The sequence below is a fragment of the Gouania willdenowi genome, chromosome 9 (assembly GCF_900634775.1).
Source record: "Gouania willdenowi chromosome 9, fGouWil2.1, whole genome shotgun sequence".
Lineage (NCBI taxonomy): Eukaryota > Metazoa > Chordata > Actinopteri > Blenniiformes > Gobiesocidae > Gouania > Gouania willdenowi.
Window position 1 is genome coordinate 19,294,471 of NC_041052.1, and position 20,279 is coordinate 19,314,749.

The window sequence follows — 20,279 nt, forward strand, 5'->3', positions numbered from 1 at the left end:
TGAATAAGGTTCACTTCGGAAATTACACATTTATGATAAAGTAATTTTTAAAACATTTACAGCAAGTTTTTTTGCAAATGAATTGTTTGTTGTTAATGGTTTGAACTCAGTTTGAGTCAGCCATCAACAAACAGTCCCATGGAAACGGTTTCCATGCCATTGCTTTAAGTGTCGGCAGGCCTAAACACACTCCGCCTTACAAAACCTCCAAAACATTGAGAAAACCTGAGAGAGGAAGGTTATTATACCAAGGGGAATCAAGACGTTTGCTTGTTCTACTTTGAAATCTGCAAAGGTTAGTTTGTAGTTACACATTACTGCTTTATATGTTTACTTAGCTTGCCTTTGGTGTTAGTTGGCCTTTGAAAACACACACACACAATGTTACATTGTGTTTTCTATTAAAGCATAAATCACAAATGTGCACTGTTGGAGATAATACCTACATTTTGAACAAACTATTTTGTGTGTTAACAGCAGAGTCAGTAACTGAAGTAAAAGTGAGAGTGGATATCTTTTTAGATTGAAGTTTTGTGTGAAGAAAGTACACTTAACGCTCAAACCCACACTAAACATTGCTATTTTTACTGCAGGGAATGCACGGCACAGGCAGAGAGTAGTCTGATTTTATTTAGGAGTGTCCCTATCTGATATTGATATGGAATAATGAGCCGATATCAGCCTGAAAACGAATATCGGATTCAAATTTCAGATTTTTTATTTATTTTATTCAATAGTAGAATTCTGTAGATATGTTGCAGGTGTAAAATTAATGTAACCAATTGGTGAATAATAAATGGGTCAGTTTTTCTCATACCTACTGTTGCTGACTATTGTTCTCTGCTTGAGTAACATCACTTGATCAAGCCTTTTCTAACATTCCACACTACAAAATAAGTGGAAAAAAAGTATGTATGATTTGTGCTGGTATCGTATCGGTATCGACCAACACTCAAGGCTGCAGTATCGGTATCGTATTGGAAGTAAAAAAGTTGTATTGGGACGTCCCTAATTTTAATATAATCAATTTTAGGCAAACACACCTGGCAAAATGCTGTTCTCCCATTGCACAGGATTATCCTATCAAAGGCAAGGTGTGTAAATACAACACTTTTTTTTTTTATGAACATTTGTTTACATTTGCTTAAATTTTTACATGTCTTTGGCTCATTTGAGAGCCACTGCTCCAGACCACAAGCTGATTATAAAGAGCAAATAACATCACTGAAATAAAAACATATGAAACAGAGATGAAGGCTTCCAAAGAGATAGAAATGAACAAATCACGTGATGCTTAGTGAACGTCATTAAGCTAAGGACAGCTGATGGAGTTACACCTGATTTACATCATGAGTGAAAGATGAAACTGATATTTAGACACTAATATTTGTCTATTATGCCTTGAGTAGGACCATCTGTAGCATAACAGCAGATGCTACTTCATATTACACAAAGTCATATCATCATGTTTTAGCCAGGTGTTTAATTATTTTTTAAATTTGCTTGGATAAAAACAGCCTAACTCTAGTTTTTTTGGAGTTCTGTAAATGTGCACAAGTGGTGCACATTTAAAAAAAAAAAATGTGTTCTTCTATAATTGATCTATTAAAGACAAAGACCTAAATCACATCCCTCAGTAGAAGCTCATTAATCTATGCCACGTATGTGCTCCTATGGATGGGTTGTATCCCTATGTTGGGGGAAAGGGTGCCTTGGTCAAGTCCGGTCTTTATTAAGATTAATGAACAGCTTGACATTTTTAGTCTTCTGTCTAAATCGATAATTTTAATACTCATGAGGGCCAATGGGGATCTAAGCTTGTGGAACACACATTGTGGCCACGGGGCGCATGTTAAATGTCCAAATGGTAATCAATGCAGAGAAATTAGCTATTGATCTCTTATAGTTTTGTAATAGCTTATCTATCGGTTTGCTCTTTCGGAAAACTTCAATATCAGCCGGATGAGATTGTGCTGGTAATATTGCTGCTGGGGAGAGTGGACATGCATGCATGCACATGCCTTCTCTCTGTGTGTGTGTGTGTGTGTGTGTGTGTGTGTGCGTGTGTGTGTGTGTGTGTGTGTGTGTGTGTGTGTTCAGGGTCACATTCTAATTAGCACAGAGGGCAGACTGTAAGTAAACATGTTGAGGACTATATTGTGATTTCCAATTTAATGTAAATACAGCTGAGAACTACAGATTAGTTTTCGGTCATCAATATTTCTGACAGTCTTTATATATTTTTATTTTTTACTATCAATACATTTTTTTTATGTCAAAGTTTGAATGGGCTTTACCTGTATTTATTTTATTTTTATATATATACTAACATTGCATGTAAAATATATACTGTATTACTCAAATCGAGATTAGAGGTAGTAAAGGAGCTAGGGGTGTCTCAATACAACTTTTTCATTTCCGATATGATACAGATATTGCAGCCTTGCGTATCGGCCGATACCGATATTGATCTGATATTAGCATGAATCTTTTTTCTTTAATAACAATAACAATGGTCAACAATTCAAGTTCACTTCAGTTATTTTTTTACTGTCAGTATATGGTGGGAACAACTGAGGGCGGGGACAAAAACAACAAAAAGTTATATCGGCGATTTTAGGTGCAGTCCGATAAAATTCGATATTCGTTTTTTGGCTGATATCGACTCATTATCCGATATCAATATCGGATCCGGACACCCCTACAAATCATACATACTTTTATTACATATTTTGTAGTGTGGAATGTTAGAAAAGGCTTGATCAAGTGATGTCACTCAAACAGAGAACAATAGTCAGCAACAGTAGGTATGAGAAAAACTGACCCATTTATTATTAACTAATTGGTTACACTAATTGTACACCTGCAACATAATATCTACAGAATTCTACTATTGAATAGAATAAATAAAAAATCTGAAATTTGAATCCAATATTCGTTTTCAGGCTGATATCGGATCGGGACACCCCTAAAAAGAACTGCTAAAAAGTACTTGTTTAGTTGAAATAAACACTGGAAATCTAAAAAAATATTGTTATTGTGTTACAGCTGCAGAAAAAAACAGCTATATTAACTTTTTTTTTGTTTGTTTTTTTGTCTTAGGATCCATTGGTGAAAAAGTGAAAGATGGAACTCCTGTGCTGGGGTATTGGGGACCATGGACAGACTGGACACGGCAGGAGTGGAAATGTCCGTCCAGAGGAGGCTCTCCTCAGACAGTTTACATCGGCTCGGCTGGGCAGCGTCAAGTTTATAGCGTGTGGATCCAGTCACTCTGTGGTGGTCACAGGTATGATTCCAATCCCTAGGTGGTCTAGTCTTAGTCTAAAGCAAAACAAACAAACAATATAGCCAACAAAAACACACCTTCATTTATGTCACAAATGTATTTGATTTATAGTTTCAATTGAATATATTTGTTGCCTTTTTTTTACTACTTTACATGGTGTTTGGCTTGAACATGTGTTTTTCTTGTTTTTTTTAAAGCTGAGTTTTGCATTTTTACAGGGTCTATCTATATCTATATACAGTATGTGTGTGTGTGTGTATATATATATATTCTGTATATATAGTGAGTTACTAATTACTACTGATTTATACAATAATATTGGACTCAGGGTTTCTTCACTAAAACAATTATGAAATTACATTTTCTCTTACATTGTTCTTGCGTAGTTAGTAGGGTTGACTATATGTACCAGGGTTGGAGTCAGTTATAATTGTAATTGCGTAATTGATAATGAATTACAATTAAAATTGTAATTTGAAAATCTGTTTCTGTTGTAATCATAATTAAATTGTATTTGAATGTAGATTATTGGCTTTGCAATTGTATTTGCCATGAAAACACTATACAAATTGTCAATTATAATTTAATGCTAAACTGGGGAAGTTACAGTGCTATGTACAGTTCTACACATATGTAGCTAATCAATATAATATGTTTCATAACAATCCCACATTTTATCATTTATAAAACCTATAAATGGAGGGGTATACTGACTCAAAAAAGGCTCAAATGCCCACACTAAAAATATTAAAACCTATATTTTCATTGATTAGGAAGCCTGACAAGGTAACCAATATGAAAGAAATTAGACAAAATATGGTTGTTTTAAGTGTATTTTACAGCTGATTTAGGACCTAAGATGCTAACAAAAAGCTAACTTTAGCTTATTTCAGGCTTCCGCTTGTAATTGGGAATAATGCTGGTCACTGTAATCATAATTGAGTTGTAATTGAAAATTGTAGCTGAAAAATGTAATTCACCCCAACCCTGATATGTAGCTTTAGCAGTCTTTGTTCAATAAGTAAAAATAGCATTTTAATGTTAACCTTAATTTAAGCAAGTACATTTAATTGTTTAGGAACATTTATATATATTGACCAACATTTGGTGAACCTATTTGTGTTATCAATTGTTACAAAGGGATACACATCATCCATTTACTAGACCTATTGTGTGGCAATAAGCACATGTTCACAGTCACAGGTTTTACATAGTACATCAGTGTCTTTTTAGCCTGCCCATGAGGTAATACTGGCCTAGTTATTTGCCAATTTAATAGAAACCCTGATGACAGGGAGGGAGGAGGCTCCTTTAGTACATTAGCTGGCAGCAGTCATAAATCAGCATTCCAGCTAAGTCTTATAGATCACCCCAAACACTGAGATCCTATGCCTCTACTGTCATTACAAGGAAAAAGGTGACATTTGTGATTGATTAAAATGGTGCCGGCCAGCTTAGGCTAAATCATGTTAAGTGATGTGACATTGCAGTTTCACATATCATATTTCTGTCAAGACAATGATGGTGAAAGGCATTGTCAAGGCATGATATCTGACAAGAAGCGACATCTGGGGGGACCGAAGGAGATTTATAGGAAGGTTTTAGTGGTCTGAGGGAGATGAAAGAGAGCAAAAAGTGCTTCTTTTTTTGTGCATCGTCACTTCCAGAGTGACTGTAAATTCTAGCGCACCGCTGTTGGAAATCGGAGACATTTACGCATCCTGACAAATTGCCTGCTGTAAAGGTATTTATTGGTCTTGTCCTCCCTTTATTCCTGGCCAACTCACAAACATACACCCCACCCAGAGACATACAAAAGATATTTATTCCCAGGAAATTTATGTGACACACATTTATGCTCAGTTCCTGAGCTATAGCCTCGGTGTCACCTTTAAAGTACTGCGATTCTGCTAATGTTTCAACAGAGGCCCTCTTGAGTGGGTCGATATTAGTTTTATTTTGGCAACATTATTGATAATCGGTGACGGTTTGAGCCTATTAACACTGGCTTGTTTAGGAATAACACTTTTGCTGAGCAGCAATCCAGTAGGTAGATATAAAAGGATGTAAAGGTGCGCACACAGTTTTGTTCTCCTACACTGTATCGAATGAAGTCAAAGTTGATGAATGCATCACATGTGGAGTGAAAGAATAATCCCTTAATTCTGTAAAGTGACTTTGAGTGTCCAAAAAAGTGCTATATAAATTTGATGCATTATTATTATTATTATTACATACCTAAATCTAAGCCTATAGTTTTGTCCTTGATACATCATAGTCCCTAAAACTCACATTATTAGGTCTAGTAATGAATGTATGCTTCCTGTTTAAACCCTGTTGAATATTATATTTTCACATCAACTGTGGTTTCATTTTTTTGCTTGATTCAGTGAAAATTGTTTATAAATAAGTGTTAGTGTATTAATACGCTGAAACTTAACAAATAGAATGAATACTGTTTTTAATGTCATTATACACGAGGTACAACAAAATTAAGGGACAACGCTTGTGGTGCAAGATACAGAGAAGTAAAAAGAAAGAAAGATACGTGTATATATAAGAGCAGCCACTAAGACGATAAATAAACAAATAAATAAACAAGTGAGAACGAGGACAAATATATTGCACATATTGAACAATGTCGTTTTTTAAGTCTATTTAATCCAGTGTTTCCCAAACGGTGTGTGGGTGTTTTGTGGCAACCATACGTTATTGCAATCTACAACTACACAAAAATAATTATTTTTTATTTACTACTTTGTATGCACTCATTTCATAATACAGAGGCAAACTCTATACCTATTTTTTTATTTCATTAATAAATATTTCATGCGTAATAATATAGTTGTCTTTGTCACATTTTATTTGGCATTAGTAAATATGCACATTTATATTGTACATGATGAGTGATAACAGGTGTTATAAAGGTTATTTTGCACAATAGGTGTACCTTCTGATTTTTACTTGTCCTTTGGAGAACTTTTTGGCCCTTGGGCACAAATAGTTTGGGAACCACTGATCTAATCTCATTTAATATCTCTGAAAATGACTTAAAATGCAACAAAATTGTAAAAAAAAAAAAAAAGAAAGGAAAAAAAAAAAAAAAGCACTTTTGCATTGTGTCAGTAGATGGCACTGTGAGACCAACTAAAGGCCATGGTGGCCCAGAGAGTGTGAGCATGGGAAAAAGGAGCTGCTCATACTTACCTCACACTCAGACAGAGCTATAATTTACTAATAGTGCGGGAGCCACCACTGCTGTTATCTTTTAATAGATTTGTACGGGGGGGAAAGCAGGTGTCTGTTGTTAATGTGTCCAATTGCCCAAGTTGCCTAGAGAATTTGGGGCATCCATCACTGTCGTTGGCGGTGACACCCTGTCGTTCTACTTCACACAGCAGGCCGGCCTGGCTGGGCTGGTAACAGATGAGGCTGCTCTCTCCTCTAGACACACACACACACACACGCACACACACACACACACACACACACACACACACACACACACACACACACACACACACACACACACACACACACACACTGAAAGCTAACTCTCATTAGAGGGCAAACTAAACTCTTTCTCATGACAAGAAAAACTAGAGTTAAGGGATAAAGTGGATAGTAGTTTATCACCAATGGGTCATCCTAGGGCTGCACGATTATGGCCAAAATGATCACAATTATTTTTGATCAATTTGTGATTACAATTATAATCACAATTATTTATTTTTGGCAAAAACAAACAAACAAAACATTTCTTTTGTTTAGCCTTTTTAAATTATTGTTTTTTTTAAATTTTGTTATCCTTAGAAAATATAAATTGCAAAAAAAAGTTTAAAAAACTGTTTTTTTATTACACTACAGTTTACAGTTAAATTAAGCTTTAAATAGGAATTATAATAAATAAGTAATAATAATAGTAATAATAATAATAATAATAATAATAATAATAATAATAATAATAATAATAATAATAATAACCCAATAATGTAAAATGTGCCAAAGGCTAACTGAATCAACACACTATTACAGAGTGCAGAACCCGTATTATAAATGTAAATATTGCGACGATCAGGTTTATTTAATCATGTCAACTAAAATCATCATCACGATTAAAATTTGATTCATTGTGCAGCCCCAGTTCATCCTAATATAATCATACCAAATATTTAGAATAAGAATTGAAAACAAACACAAAAACCCCCACAGCAAATTTATCAGCTAGATTAAATACGACTAAAGTATTTCTAATAGTATCTAAGGCACCAGACAGGACAAAACTCTGAAGCGACGCTTGGCTGAAGCAACATTTTTCTGCTTGCAGCGTGGCTTTCAGTAATTATTGATGTGACATTACTCAGAATTTGTTGCAATTTTAAAAACATATAATAAAATATCAATCAATCACATGATACATTTTATGATAGCATAAATGATTGAGTTATTTATTTATTTTGATCATGTTTTGAAAAGCGTCTACAATATACAGCTGACATAACACAGTGTCTATTTACATCCAATATACATTAAAACTGCAGTTTTGAGAATTATTGTTGCATATTGTATTTTGAAAGTCATTTTGTCCATATTTCAATCATTTTGTTCTCATTTTATATATTTTGTTCCCATTTTGTGTGCGTTTGTAGTCATTTTGTGCATTTTCCAAGTAATTTTATGCAAATTTGTGTTTTTGGAGTCAATTTGTATATTTATGTTCTCATATTGTGCATTTTTGTTGTAAACTAAAACATAAAATAAAAAAAGTGCAGTTTGTTTATGCAACATCCGGTACAACTGTTAGCTTGCTTTTCTTTTTTTGTTTTTGTTTTGAATCTACTTACATATAAACACACATGCATGTCTCTAGAAACAGGTACACATGACACAAATATTCTGGTATGATTGAGTTTATGAGAATAAAAAGAAAGAACATTGTGCGCAAAAGCAATAATTCATACATTATTTATTTTAACGTACATTTATTTTGCACAAAACACAAATCAGATGGAAGCAAAAACACTTTTGCCAAGTCTAATGTATATATTTTATTATTTTGATTCTATTTTACCTCACTATTCTGTGCATATATTTTTGTACTGTAATAAGCCTAATGCTCTTCTACAAATGTGTGATATGCAGAACTGTAAAGAGTACTGATTTATCCTACTCAAGTAGAAGTACTGTTACTTGATTGAAAATGTACTCAAATACAAGTACAAGTCTATACAGAAAATTCTCAAGTACAAGTAAAAAGTGACTCAGGTAGATAGCACTCAAAGTAAAAGTTACTAGTTACTTTCAGTTTTGGTAATACATCTTGCCACAGTTCCCTTGCATACAGTAAACACATCATGTATAAACTTAAAAGGAAGAGATTACATCTTGCACAATTGGAACTTAATTTATTTTCCACAAAGGCATCTGTATAAAATAAAAGTTTGTCAAAATGGTAATTTTTTAATTAAAAAAAAAAAAAAAAAAAAGTATATATATATATATATATATATATATATATATATATATATATATATATATATATATATATATATATATATATAATGAAATAACACCAATGAATTCAATTCAAAATAAAACAATTCTCAGGTTCTAAGTATAGAAATCTAAAACTGAGGAAAATAACCAGCATTCACTGCTGTTTTGGCGTTGTCTGGTCATTTAATTTTTTTTCAAATCATGTGTACCCCTTTTCATATCATAAGTACCGTCTCCATAATGTATGCTTTTTTTTTATATGTGGAACATATAACAGTCATATTACTGAAAGTTTGTGGTGAATTTGCTTAAAAAAAAAAAAAAAAAAGCCTAAATAAGGAACTAGAACATTTCCCAACAATTTTTAATCATTTGTTAATTCTGTCCAAGTACCCCCTGCAATGTACACCTTGGGGTACACGTACCGCAGTTTGGAAACAAGTGTTTAGTCCAAAAATGATGAATAAATTCAGTTTTAAAGACAGAAAAATCATTAAAAAAAAAATCTCTGTAAACGATGCCCCCTGTTGCTTGGAATTCTTGACCTTCCCGCTTCACCCTTGGAGCTTAGCCGGGGGCATCACGTTGCTTGCAGGTTTGCCCTCCGCCCTACAAACACACATTGCAGCTGTGTTTCTTTAGAGCCAGGCTGAGAGTTACAGGGTATACAGAGGTGCCTGCTAATACCTTGTTAAGGCTGTTCCAGTTGCTGGGTCTCAATGAGGTCACTGTCAGTACTGCTTTAGTTCGAGGCCCTTGATCTTTAGCATGGTGGATGAAGCAAAGGACTCATGTGCTGGCCGTTAGTGACATATGATTTTCTGCTGGAGGCCTCAACTCTCGTGGTTCTTAAAGTCTGTTATAGGAGTTTGTGGTTGTGTGTGTGGTGCTTCATAAGCACAGGTACCTTTTCTAAAAGTGCATTGTATAGGATTAAATAGGGATAAAAAATGTGCAAAGTGAGGAAAGGGAGGGTGGCTTTAGGTTCTGTTGTAGACGTTTTAGCTTTTTCTTTATTTCATCTTGCATATGTGGCCTGGTGAGGCCTTAGTGTCAGGTGTTAAACAGCATATGAGGGCGGTGACCTGGCTTCCTTACCCTCTCCTCCACTCTGACATCTCTGTTAACATAAAACAGAGCCTTCACTCACACCATAATTGCAACCATCATTTTACTTTTGCTCTGTTTTTTCAGTGTTTTTTTTTTTTTTTCAGTCTTTCCCTTTGCATGCTAGGTTGATAACAGCAGCTCCAATTTTCTGCATTCCTCAGACGATGCTTCCTTTATTCTTCTAAACTTGGAACAATTTCATCAAACATGTGTTAATAATACACAATAATGACTCATTTGAAATTTTCATACAAGCTTGATTTTTTTTTTTTCTTTTGGTTTTCATAAGAAATCCTGCAAATCTCAAAGCCCCACACAATTAGTACAAAGAGTTTTCCCTTTTTTTTATCTCAGAATTTATGTTCTCAGATGTAACATTACAGTATTGACGTACCTGGTTATTGCAATCAGGGATTTATTTCTTTTGCTATAGAATCCGAGTGACACCAAAATGTGAGAGAGACATCGGTAGGCCAAGACAGAAGGAGACGCAGGCAGTCACAGTGGCTAAAATTCCCTTTCCGCCTTAAGGATAGGGTTCCCCTGTAAATGTATAATTCACTTGGACTGTCAGAAACTGGTGTCGTTAATATGGAGCCCTATTTTCTCATTTTCCTCTTCCTGTCGTCTTTTCCTCCCAACCTTCTGTGCCTTTAGGCAAATACACCTTTACCTATGTATTTCATTGTCTTGTTTAATGTTTGTCAAGGAGTGCAATACTCTGAATAATCCTCGGAAAGTATTGGACCATCGCCCGCATGACAACTCCAATATGTCTGCTTTAGAGCAGGTACTGAGGGAAGCTTTGATAATAATTTGCCATTTAGCTGTGTTGATGTTTTCCTATGATTTCCCAGTTGGCAAAGGTGAACGAGTCGAAATGGGAGGAAAAGGGAAAATAACCCTGTCCTTCCTTCTCATCCTCTGCCTCCACCACTGTTTTTTTCTCTCACACACACACACACACACACACTCCCCTCTCTGGTTCCTGTGCTAATTTGTTCAGGCAGGTTAAGCGTTTAGTTTTGCACTCTGTTACTTTTTAAGGTTAGCCGAAGTGTTTATGTTGCTTTTATATGGGTTTAACTCTCAGCCAAGCATGAGCGCTTGAAATATGTAGTTGGCCACCCTGCTCCCTCCAGATTTCTTTCTGTTCTTCCTCTGCTGTGTCCCTCTTCAAAAAAAAAAAAAAAAAAAGAAAAAAAAGAGGAAAACTTTAGGCAGAACAAAAGATGGAGGAAAGTCTTGCCAATTAGCAGCTAATGAGACAAGCTTGTGAGGATTTCCAAATCCTCAACGTGTTAACGTTTACAGCCCCCGTCGTCATCGCTCCACTCCTTCAACCTGTGCCTCCCCCCATCCTCTGTTGCACCCAGCTTTTTGTTAGGCTGCGAGGGCAGCTCCGAGGCCTCTCTGTGTGATTATTCACACATGGCCGTGGCCCTGGTGCATTAGGCGCAGAACAGAGGAGAAGGGAAGAAATGCCTCATGTATGGATAATGTAAAAAGCTCAACTGACACATGGCCAAGGCTACCTTCATCTTCTTTTTTTATTAAAACATTTGCATGTCTTTTCTTTTCTTTTTTAACCCTCACCCACCCACTCTACAACCACAACAGCACCTCATCTTCTGTAGATAGTGACTTATATCTATCCAACAAAGCTCTGCGTCCCTCGCCATCCGCTCTCAATTTTACTTTATATATTAAAGCCAGGAATTGGGTGGGTGGGTTGTGGTTTTTGGGAAGCTGGTAAAGGAAACACATTTGATAAGTGAAAAATAATATGCCAAGAGGAAAACCACCCATCCCCGTTGCCTTTGACATGCTTTTTAACAGCGATGGCTCGAGTTGGAAGTGAAAATAAAATCTGCTTTTGTAATAGAGATCTTTGGACAGCCTTGAATGATTTGCCACTACTTTTTTTTTTTTTTCCCGGTCTCATTTTTTCCCCGGCATGTGTATTGGGATTGTGTTTGGAATCTCAGTGGGAGAAATCAAAATGTGAGTTGGCCTGGAAGTGTTGCAGTAAACAGAGAGAAAACCAAACACAGGCCAGAACAGGGAATATCATGCAGAGTAATGTTTGGAGTAAAAAAAAGAAATGTGTAATGGAACAGCACATTTTTCTCTCGCTCCAAAGGGACCTCTAATTGATTCTTTGCTTCATTACGAGTTTTCTCTGGGACAAATGGACATCTAAACTGTGGTGTAAAAACAGAGCAACAGGCATTTAAGTGGAAGCCATGGCCATTATTGCAATAGAAATATTGCCATGCTTGACAGTGGATTAATGTTTTATTACCATTGTTTTTTTTATTATTGCATTATTCTTCTATGAAAGAAGAGGGGATTTGAATACAGCTTTAACCTTGTCTGAAACAAATGAAAAGCAGAGAATTAAAAGAGAGGCGGTTTAGAATCCAGGGCTCTGCTTGAGGTGTTATTTGTCAGGGGCCGTACATTTGTGCATGTTAAATAAGTGTGCCACTGGACTCTGCCCGCTCATAATAGGGTTCCAGCGCAAACATTTTCTCTCAGGGATTTCTATTATTAATTCTGTCTGAATGCATCTGTAAATGAATAATGAAATAAATAATGAAAACATTATTACTTTTGGCAGCTGTGTCATTTCTTGTTTCCTGCTTTTTCTCCACTTGTTTCCTACTAATTAACTTTCCAAGGAGTTGTCCTCCTTTTCACTAAATACATTACCACAGTTTAAAAGAGTCTGTCTGCTGTGTTTGAAAGTCTTTCACTCTTTTCTTTTAATTTCCCCCCCAAACAATCTTATTTGTCTACAAGTTTGTGTAAAATCTGTATACATTCACCACAACCAGTGGTTTCATCTTATGTCCTTGTAAAGACTGTAAAAATCTGTTCACCTTTTTTTCTTTGGTTATTACATTTTAAAACCCAATCAAAATCACATATAAACGGCGTGGTTATTTTGTTTTACTGACTTAAAACCAAAACAGAAAGACAGAAACATCAAAAACCAAATAAACAGTGTTTTTCTGTTTTAAAATGTAATCTTTTGTTACTCCCTGACAAAAAAGAAGCAACACATAAGTCACATGACAAATGAGCTGGTGAATTGAAATGTTTTTTAATACATGAATGAATCAAAACAAATAAAATGGAAGTTACGTAAAACATGCACACGATATGTGATTAAAGGAACCAGAGGGTGGTGTAATGAATCTACTGGTGCTCCTCGTTTCTTGTGATCAACTTCTGTGTGCGTGTTGATGGCTGCCGTTAGTGGCCCACGGTATTCAAACATGCAAAATAAATATTTTTACTGCCCTCAAAAAAGCTGTGGGATTTTTTTTTTTTTTTTTTTTTTTGCAAAATTGTCAAATGGTAGAAGTTCTAACATCTATTGTTCCTCACAGCAGCCTCATAGTCGATAGTAAGTCACCAGTTTATCTGGATACTATTTGGACCGTAACACTGTTAGACTTTAAACGTGAGCAGCTAAAACATCCACAGACTGCATGAAAACAGGAGCAGGACCTGCAGAAAACTGCTGAAATACATCCTAAACAGTCCTACTGTTTGCGGAGAACGGTTCCATGACCTGGGGAGGGAACAAAGCTGCCGTAGACTTCAGTTCTTGCTTTAATTTCCCCGTAAATATCCAAATATCTCACAAACAGAAAAAAACTTTTTTTTTTTTTAAAAAAACAGAAAAACACTGCTTATCTGGTATTTCTGTTTTGGTTTTAGGTCAGTAAAACAAAATAACCACACAGTTAATTCATTATTTTGATTTGGTTTTAAAACGGAACAACCAAAGAACGAAGGGTACATATATATATATTTATTGACAGCCTTGACACCGCTGATTAGTAAACATGGGTCACTTTTCTTTTCCTTTGATGATAAACCCTGAAACAGGAAGTGCTTCAAGCCATTTTCTGCCTGGTAAATCAAGGCTCCTCCTTGGCTCAACCATGCACTCATCTCCCTGTTCTTAGATGCCTGCCCTGTACCCTGTGTTGTGCTGTTAAAGGCTTGTGTGCTGGGACAGAGGGTCGGCGATAAGTAGCCCTCATTTAATATGGATCTTAAAGAGGCCCATAAAGCTAAAGCCTCCGTAAAAGTCCCCCCACCCACCCCCCCATCCCTCTGGCATTGCTATACAGACAACTCCTCTTCCTCTCTCTCCCTCCTCATTAGAGTCATTGCAGCACTTTGAAATAGCTTCTTCTCTCTCACTCTGCATTTTACTGTTAATTAGTTTGCTTTGTAAGGTTAGACGTGCGGACGGAGCAAGTTTTGGGAGTGTTTGGCTACCATCTGTGTGCAAACGGCTCTAACTATGTACAGATGGTGTGTGCTTACAGACAGGTTGCTTCTGGTGTGGAAAAAAAGCAACAGAGACGGTTTTGGTTATTTTAACAAGATTTATGGCCTTTCTCACAGGTAACTGTTTAAGCTGTAATGATGATTGTTAGTCAGCTGTCAGAAAATGGTAATTTAAGGCTTGAGTAGAAAAGGAAGGAATGTATATTTCAATTTTTTTTTTTTGCTGTATAAGGTTGAAGCAAGTGTGTTGTGTTAAAGTAGAAGAGCGGTAAGTTTGATTTAGTTCAGCATATTTCACTCCAAGTAAGCAGATAGGGTAACACATATTTATTTTATTTTTTTATTTATTTGACAGGGACAATGTACATTCATAAACCTTACAGTAAATGTACCAGAGTTAGCCTAATGGCTATTTTTCATCTGCTGTCCCTGGATAGCTGTTAAGTCACCCTAAAAACAAAATCTATCCACATTAGTATAAAAAAATGTGACATTCTGAAACGGTATTAAAACACTCATAAAACATTACAATTCATCTTGCTAAAAATGTTTCATTCAGTTTAAATAAACGGTTCAATACATATCTTGAATATAAATGTAAAATAAAATGCAAGAGATCTGATGACTGAGGGCTGTTGATTGCAGATCTGATTATTCAAAAGCCATTTTCTTAGCTGGCTTTTAAATGAATTATATGTTGGAGTGTCCCTAATATTTACAGGTAATACATTCCAGTAATGGGCAGCGAAATGCAAAGGAAGACTAGCCAAATGCACTCTTTCTCATTGGGTTATTATGCAATTGCTTGACAAGGTCAGAATGTTTTTTTTTTTTTTTTTTTTTAAATAAGCCCATTAAAAAAAAAGTCATACTTCATTGCTTGAAGTGCCAAGTTTTAATTTAGTTTTTGAATCCACTAATATACTTTAATTTCTGTATTCGTCCGTCTTCTCTGGTGACTTGTTGGCTCGCCTGCTGGCCAGGTGGCTCTTGCTGGTGGGAAACCTGCCCTTGTCAGTCGCAGTTCAGTGCCTAATTCTTTCTTCTGGGCATCGTGAATTACCCTCCCACAATTAAAAAAGGGTTAGCAAAAATTATTGTTGGCCTACTGCCACATACTTTGTGACATAGCAGTGGTCGGAGACGGATTGTGGGCCAGGAGGACCTAACCCTATTCTCTCCCGCTCAATGAAACGTATGATTAGCAAGTTAGGGACATTTTTGGGTCAAAAGCAGCATTGCAACTTGTAGAAGAAATGGATGTTGCTGGCACTCTCACTGTTTACATAAATGGATTAAACTTGTTACTTTTTCTTTTAAAAACAAGTGTTTTTAACGAAGTGGAGCAAAACTACGTATTTTAATTTTTCCAGGAGGGGGTTCATTGTTTCAATCCAGCCAAAAGTTGTCAGATCACTTATACAAAAATGTGAGTATAAATATAACGGTGACATTGATTTGGCTCACGAGATGTAAAGCTTTTGGATAGATGGATGTGCACGGGTTTAGAAAGGATGAGATGGTTTCTTAAATATTCAGAGTGAGCGGAGAATGAAAGTGAGAAGGACACATGAAACTAGTCATGAGGAAATGCTGAGTATTTTCACAGCATTGTTGCAGTTTTGTCACGCTGTCAAATTAATGTTTATTACCAATGATAATTTGCCGTGTCCACACCTTTTGTTTTTTTTTTTTTTCACGTTACAATAAAAGCGTGGAGGCTGAGCTGAAAGGGATTGTTGTGCCGTGTAAGAGAAGTGAACCTGATATCATTACATATGCAACATTATTTATATTTACGTATTGTGTGAGCCTTTTAGTGAGGCAGGTCAAAAATGCATCCTATGCATTATTACTTCTTCCCTATTTTTGGTTTTTTGCAAAATTGTCGAAAAAAAACACAATTTATATGTATATATTTAGATTATTAGATTTCTATTCAAATGCCATTTTTAAAGCCAAATGATTTCACTAAAATGTGATTAAACTGCTTACTTATTAATTAGCTACAGATACAGAATTTTAATTGTATAAAATACATCCGTGTGCTTCTCAGTTCTAAAAAAAATACATGACATGTCGTTCTCAACAAAGTCTATTTGCCACAATTGTCTTTGAAAGCAAGCTGAAAAACACAAGCGGGGGGAAAAAAGATTGCTTTGTTCATTCCCCCCCTCTTTTTCTCTTTTCCCTCCCTCCCAAAGGTTCTATTAGGAAATAGATCCCAGGTGTTCGATAAGCCTGTAGTGGACATGACAGCAGTGCAATCAAGTGTATAAATTTAATTGCAGGCTCATTTTGTGCCATTTATTAGCCGTTTAGGGGCACATCGCTCCACTTGAACCCTGTTATTGCCAGACAGAACAGCTGGCTGCTACTTTTTTGTCTCATTGCATGGTTTTGAAAATTTGCTTGCTAAAATAGCAAATGTATAAATTATATACATAATAGAGAAAACTATACCAATTATTGCATGAACGTGTGTGCTGAAATAAACTGCCTAATTGTGAAGAAGTACGCTATTTCAATCTATTTGAACAATGCAGCAACTAAAAAATAAACATGAAATGAAAGCAGTGATTTTTTTTTTTTAATCAAAGTTTTATAGTTAATTTTCCTTTTTTGTGGTCATTTGTCCTCCATTTACGCTGCTAGACTATACCACACACAAAGTGGCCGACAAATGCACTAGCATTGGTTGAAACCTTCTTCTGGTGCGACACCTCATTAATAAAAAGCCCAGAGAAAGCTGTGTTAATTGTTACCATGCACTCGGCTTCACCGTTCCTATAAATCATCCAGCTAATTGCAACAAATTGTAGGCTGACATTAAGCTATGATTCCGAACCGACAAATATTCATCAACATTGCAACTAGCCCCATAAAACACAGAGCCGGCCATTTCCCAGGCCTAACATATATCCACCATCTAACGCCCCCCATTATTTATGGATCTTTCATGTCCTCAGCGTTTAAGTGCTGCATTGTGAGTGAATGAGACGCCATCTTGTTTATTTATTATAGCCAAAGTAGATGGTCGTTTGACCAGCAACAGACCTTGTGTTCTAAGTTACCCTTGAAGCCTTGTGTTGATATACTTACTGCTATAATAATTACTGTGCAGTCCATCAAAAAAAAAAAAAAGTTAATCAGGCAGTTTAGAGTTTGATTAGACTAGCTTTTTATTTGTCTGCTTGAAAGTTGTTTACCCAATGCTGGTCAAAGGAGTTGGTACTTGATTCAACACTGAAAAGTCCTACACTCAAATGTAACTTTAAAAGATACACCAAGTAACGTTAGAACCCCAATGTTTAAAGAACCAGCTCAATGTTTTGTGTTTGAATCCAGTAAACTTACTGTTAATAAATGAGTTGGAGAGGATTGACTATATGATACATTTCCTTGCTAAAAGACTGAACGTTGGTTGCAAGTCACCAGGGAAAGGTTACAGTCGGTAATAATATGTAGTAGGCTGCAGCGTTAAACAATGTCCAATTAATAGTGGCTGAAGGTAGTTGAAGAAAATATTCCCCTTAGTCTATTGCTTCACCTCTAAAATGGATCTATGCTTCCAGGCCTATAATGGATTCTTCTAACCTTACCATCTGACTGGCCACGGTTACATTATGTTTTTTTTTAAATTCAGAATCAGAGTTAAAGTATTCTGCTTTGTGTTTACCTGGAAATAGTAATTCTGAATTGAGGTTTACATGGAAAACAGGTTTATTTGGCTTTATTCAATTCCGCTTTAAGTCTGGGTTCGGGAAGGCTCTGATTGGACAGGGGGGGTGAACGTGACGTATCACGGCTATCGGGAAAAACACACAACAAACATTTCATTGTCGGCTGTAACGCAGAAGACCACACATGAGAACTGTTTTCACCTTTATTTTGATTGTAGTTTTGAAGCAACAGCTCCACAATAACACACTTAGGTCCATGGAGCGGAAGAGATGAAGTATAAATGACTGAAAAACAATGAATCATTTTGTGAAATGAATACAAATACATAAATTCAAGAAATAATCACCCGAGCTCACAGTTTTGCCTTGCTTATATCACATGATGTCATTTTTATTCTGAAACTGTTAAAAGAACTCTAGGTTTTTCCAAAATCCTGCAACTTTCCTCAAAATGTTCAACAAAAGTTCCCCAAATTAAATGAAAATTGGTCACACAATTTCTTTCCAAAGATCTTTTAGGGACTATCTGTCACATATTGCTTGAATATTGTCAGTACTTTACATATCATTGATACGTGGAAGTGCATACAGAAGCACTATAATGTTATAATTACTCATTTTTTCCACCTATAATCTGCGGCCCACTTAAAGCTGCAGTATGTAGAATTTGTAAGACCGATATGGCAACTACCATGCCCCCCCCCCCCCTCCCTATTTCAAACATTTCCTGTCATTCACCATTATCCTGTTCATCCGTATCACTTTCCCCCCTAGACTCTCGCTTCTCCGCGTCGGTCTTCCTTCTTTGGCTGGAATGTCCGCCATTGCACCTTCAGCAGGGTACACCACAACTGAATATTTAAACTAATGGGGCTTCTTGCTGTGAAATGCTAACCACCATTCTGTTCAGTAAATTTGTAATTTATGAAATACTTACAACAGCATGTCTGACACCCACAACAATGGCATTCAAAGACAGAAATAACTCATCTTTCATATTCCAATTTCTGTTTAATTTTTGACATTGCATTTCCACATACACAAGTACAAGTAACAACCATGTTTTTGGCTGATTCAATAATTGTCATTTGTTGGAATGTTGACAAGTGAGTGCATGTTAGTGATTTCAATACATGCAAAGTGTTTCTGGCAGAGACAAGGGTTAACACTTGTTGTTTTTGGCCAGACTGTCAGAATAAACATCTGTACCCCTAATATATTTCACCGTCCAATGCATTACTACCCTGCCAGCTTGGTACAGTTCTAAACAACCATAGAGTGTGTCAGAACAGCACTTAATAGGCCATCCCCCCCTTGTGCATCTGCAGCTAAAGATGTTAGGGCTAAAGGTTAAGATCTGATTTGTTATGTGGGAGTTCATGGAGAATTTTGATGTGAACTGATCAATTCCACTCCCCGACATGCACATAAATCGTTTCTGCATCAGGACTTAAGGTGTAGGCTACGCGTGTGGCTGTTGTAAATGTGTGCACTTGTGGACATGTGCACACTCGTATACAAGTGGACTCCTGGAGACTGGTGTAATTAATCATAAATCTCTTTCAGCATTATACACATTTTTTTTTTTTTATCCCCTTGTCTCCCTTTATTACCTCTCCGTCCTCCCTTGTTTATCCATCTGTTTTAAACCACTGAGATCTTAGTTGCCTTGATAAACTGACCCTACCATGGGGATGGGGTGATTGGCTAAAGAAAGGAGTGGAAAAAACATCCTGTCTTTTGACTATGTTAAGCATTGACGGGCTTATTACTGTGTTCTCTGATTCAGCTGGATGTGTTCAAGGATCTTCTCTGCGGTGAAAAAGGTCAGCTGCTCTTAGTTGTGCTCAGCTAGAATACTAATACTGTCCTTATTCAAATGATCTGCTCCAGCGCTTATTAAATTGATGGCCCAGGCGCTCTAATTTAATAGTGTTGCAGCCTAGGAGAGGGACACAGCTGCAGTCACCGGTGAATTAGGTGCGGCTGAGGCAAAGTTCAAGCAGGAGCTCTCTTTTACTTTTGGGATGCATTTTTCCTGCAAATTAGCAGTCAGTGGCACTGCACAATTAATTAGTGCAAAGCAGGAAAAGCTTGTCAATTAATAAGGTACATTTTTCCTCTCTCACACCACTCCTGCACATGGAAAGATCTCCTCCCATCTCACCTCCTCCTCCTGTAAATCCTTCCCTGTTTTTTGGCCTGTGTGACTTCCCCTTCACTTTAACTCCCTCCATGTAAACACAGGTAATTGATTCATTAAGCTGCGCTCTATTAATACTATTTAATGCACGTCTGGTATCACAGCGAGAGCTCCGACTGAGTCAGGTGGGAAGGGTCAGGAGCACTAGCTTGTTATTTCTCCCAATCAATACCAATGATTGGTG

The 20,279-nt window shown here is 36.4% G+C and overlaps 1 protein-coding gene across 1 annotated transcript in view; it reads left to right on the forward strand.

The window, feature by feature from the left end:
• The first annotated feature begins 218 nt into the window (after positions 1-218).
• Positions 219-20,279, forward strand: part of LOC114469484 (ultraviolet-B receptor UVR8-like) — a 362,330-nt gene continuing 342,269 nt past the window's right edge. The window contains exons 1-2 of the mRNA XM_028457028.1: positions 219-295; positions 3,103-3,289. Of these exons, the coding sequence (XP_028312829.1) occupies positions 3,127-3,289 (163 nt within the window). The 5' untranslated portion in view covers positions 219-295; positions 3,103-3,126. The remainder of the gene's footprint in view (positions 296-3,102; positions 3,290-20,279) is intronic.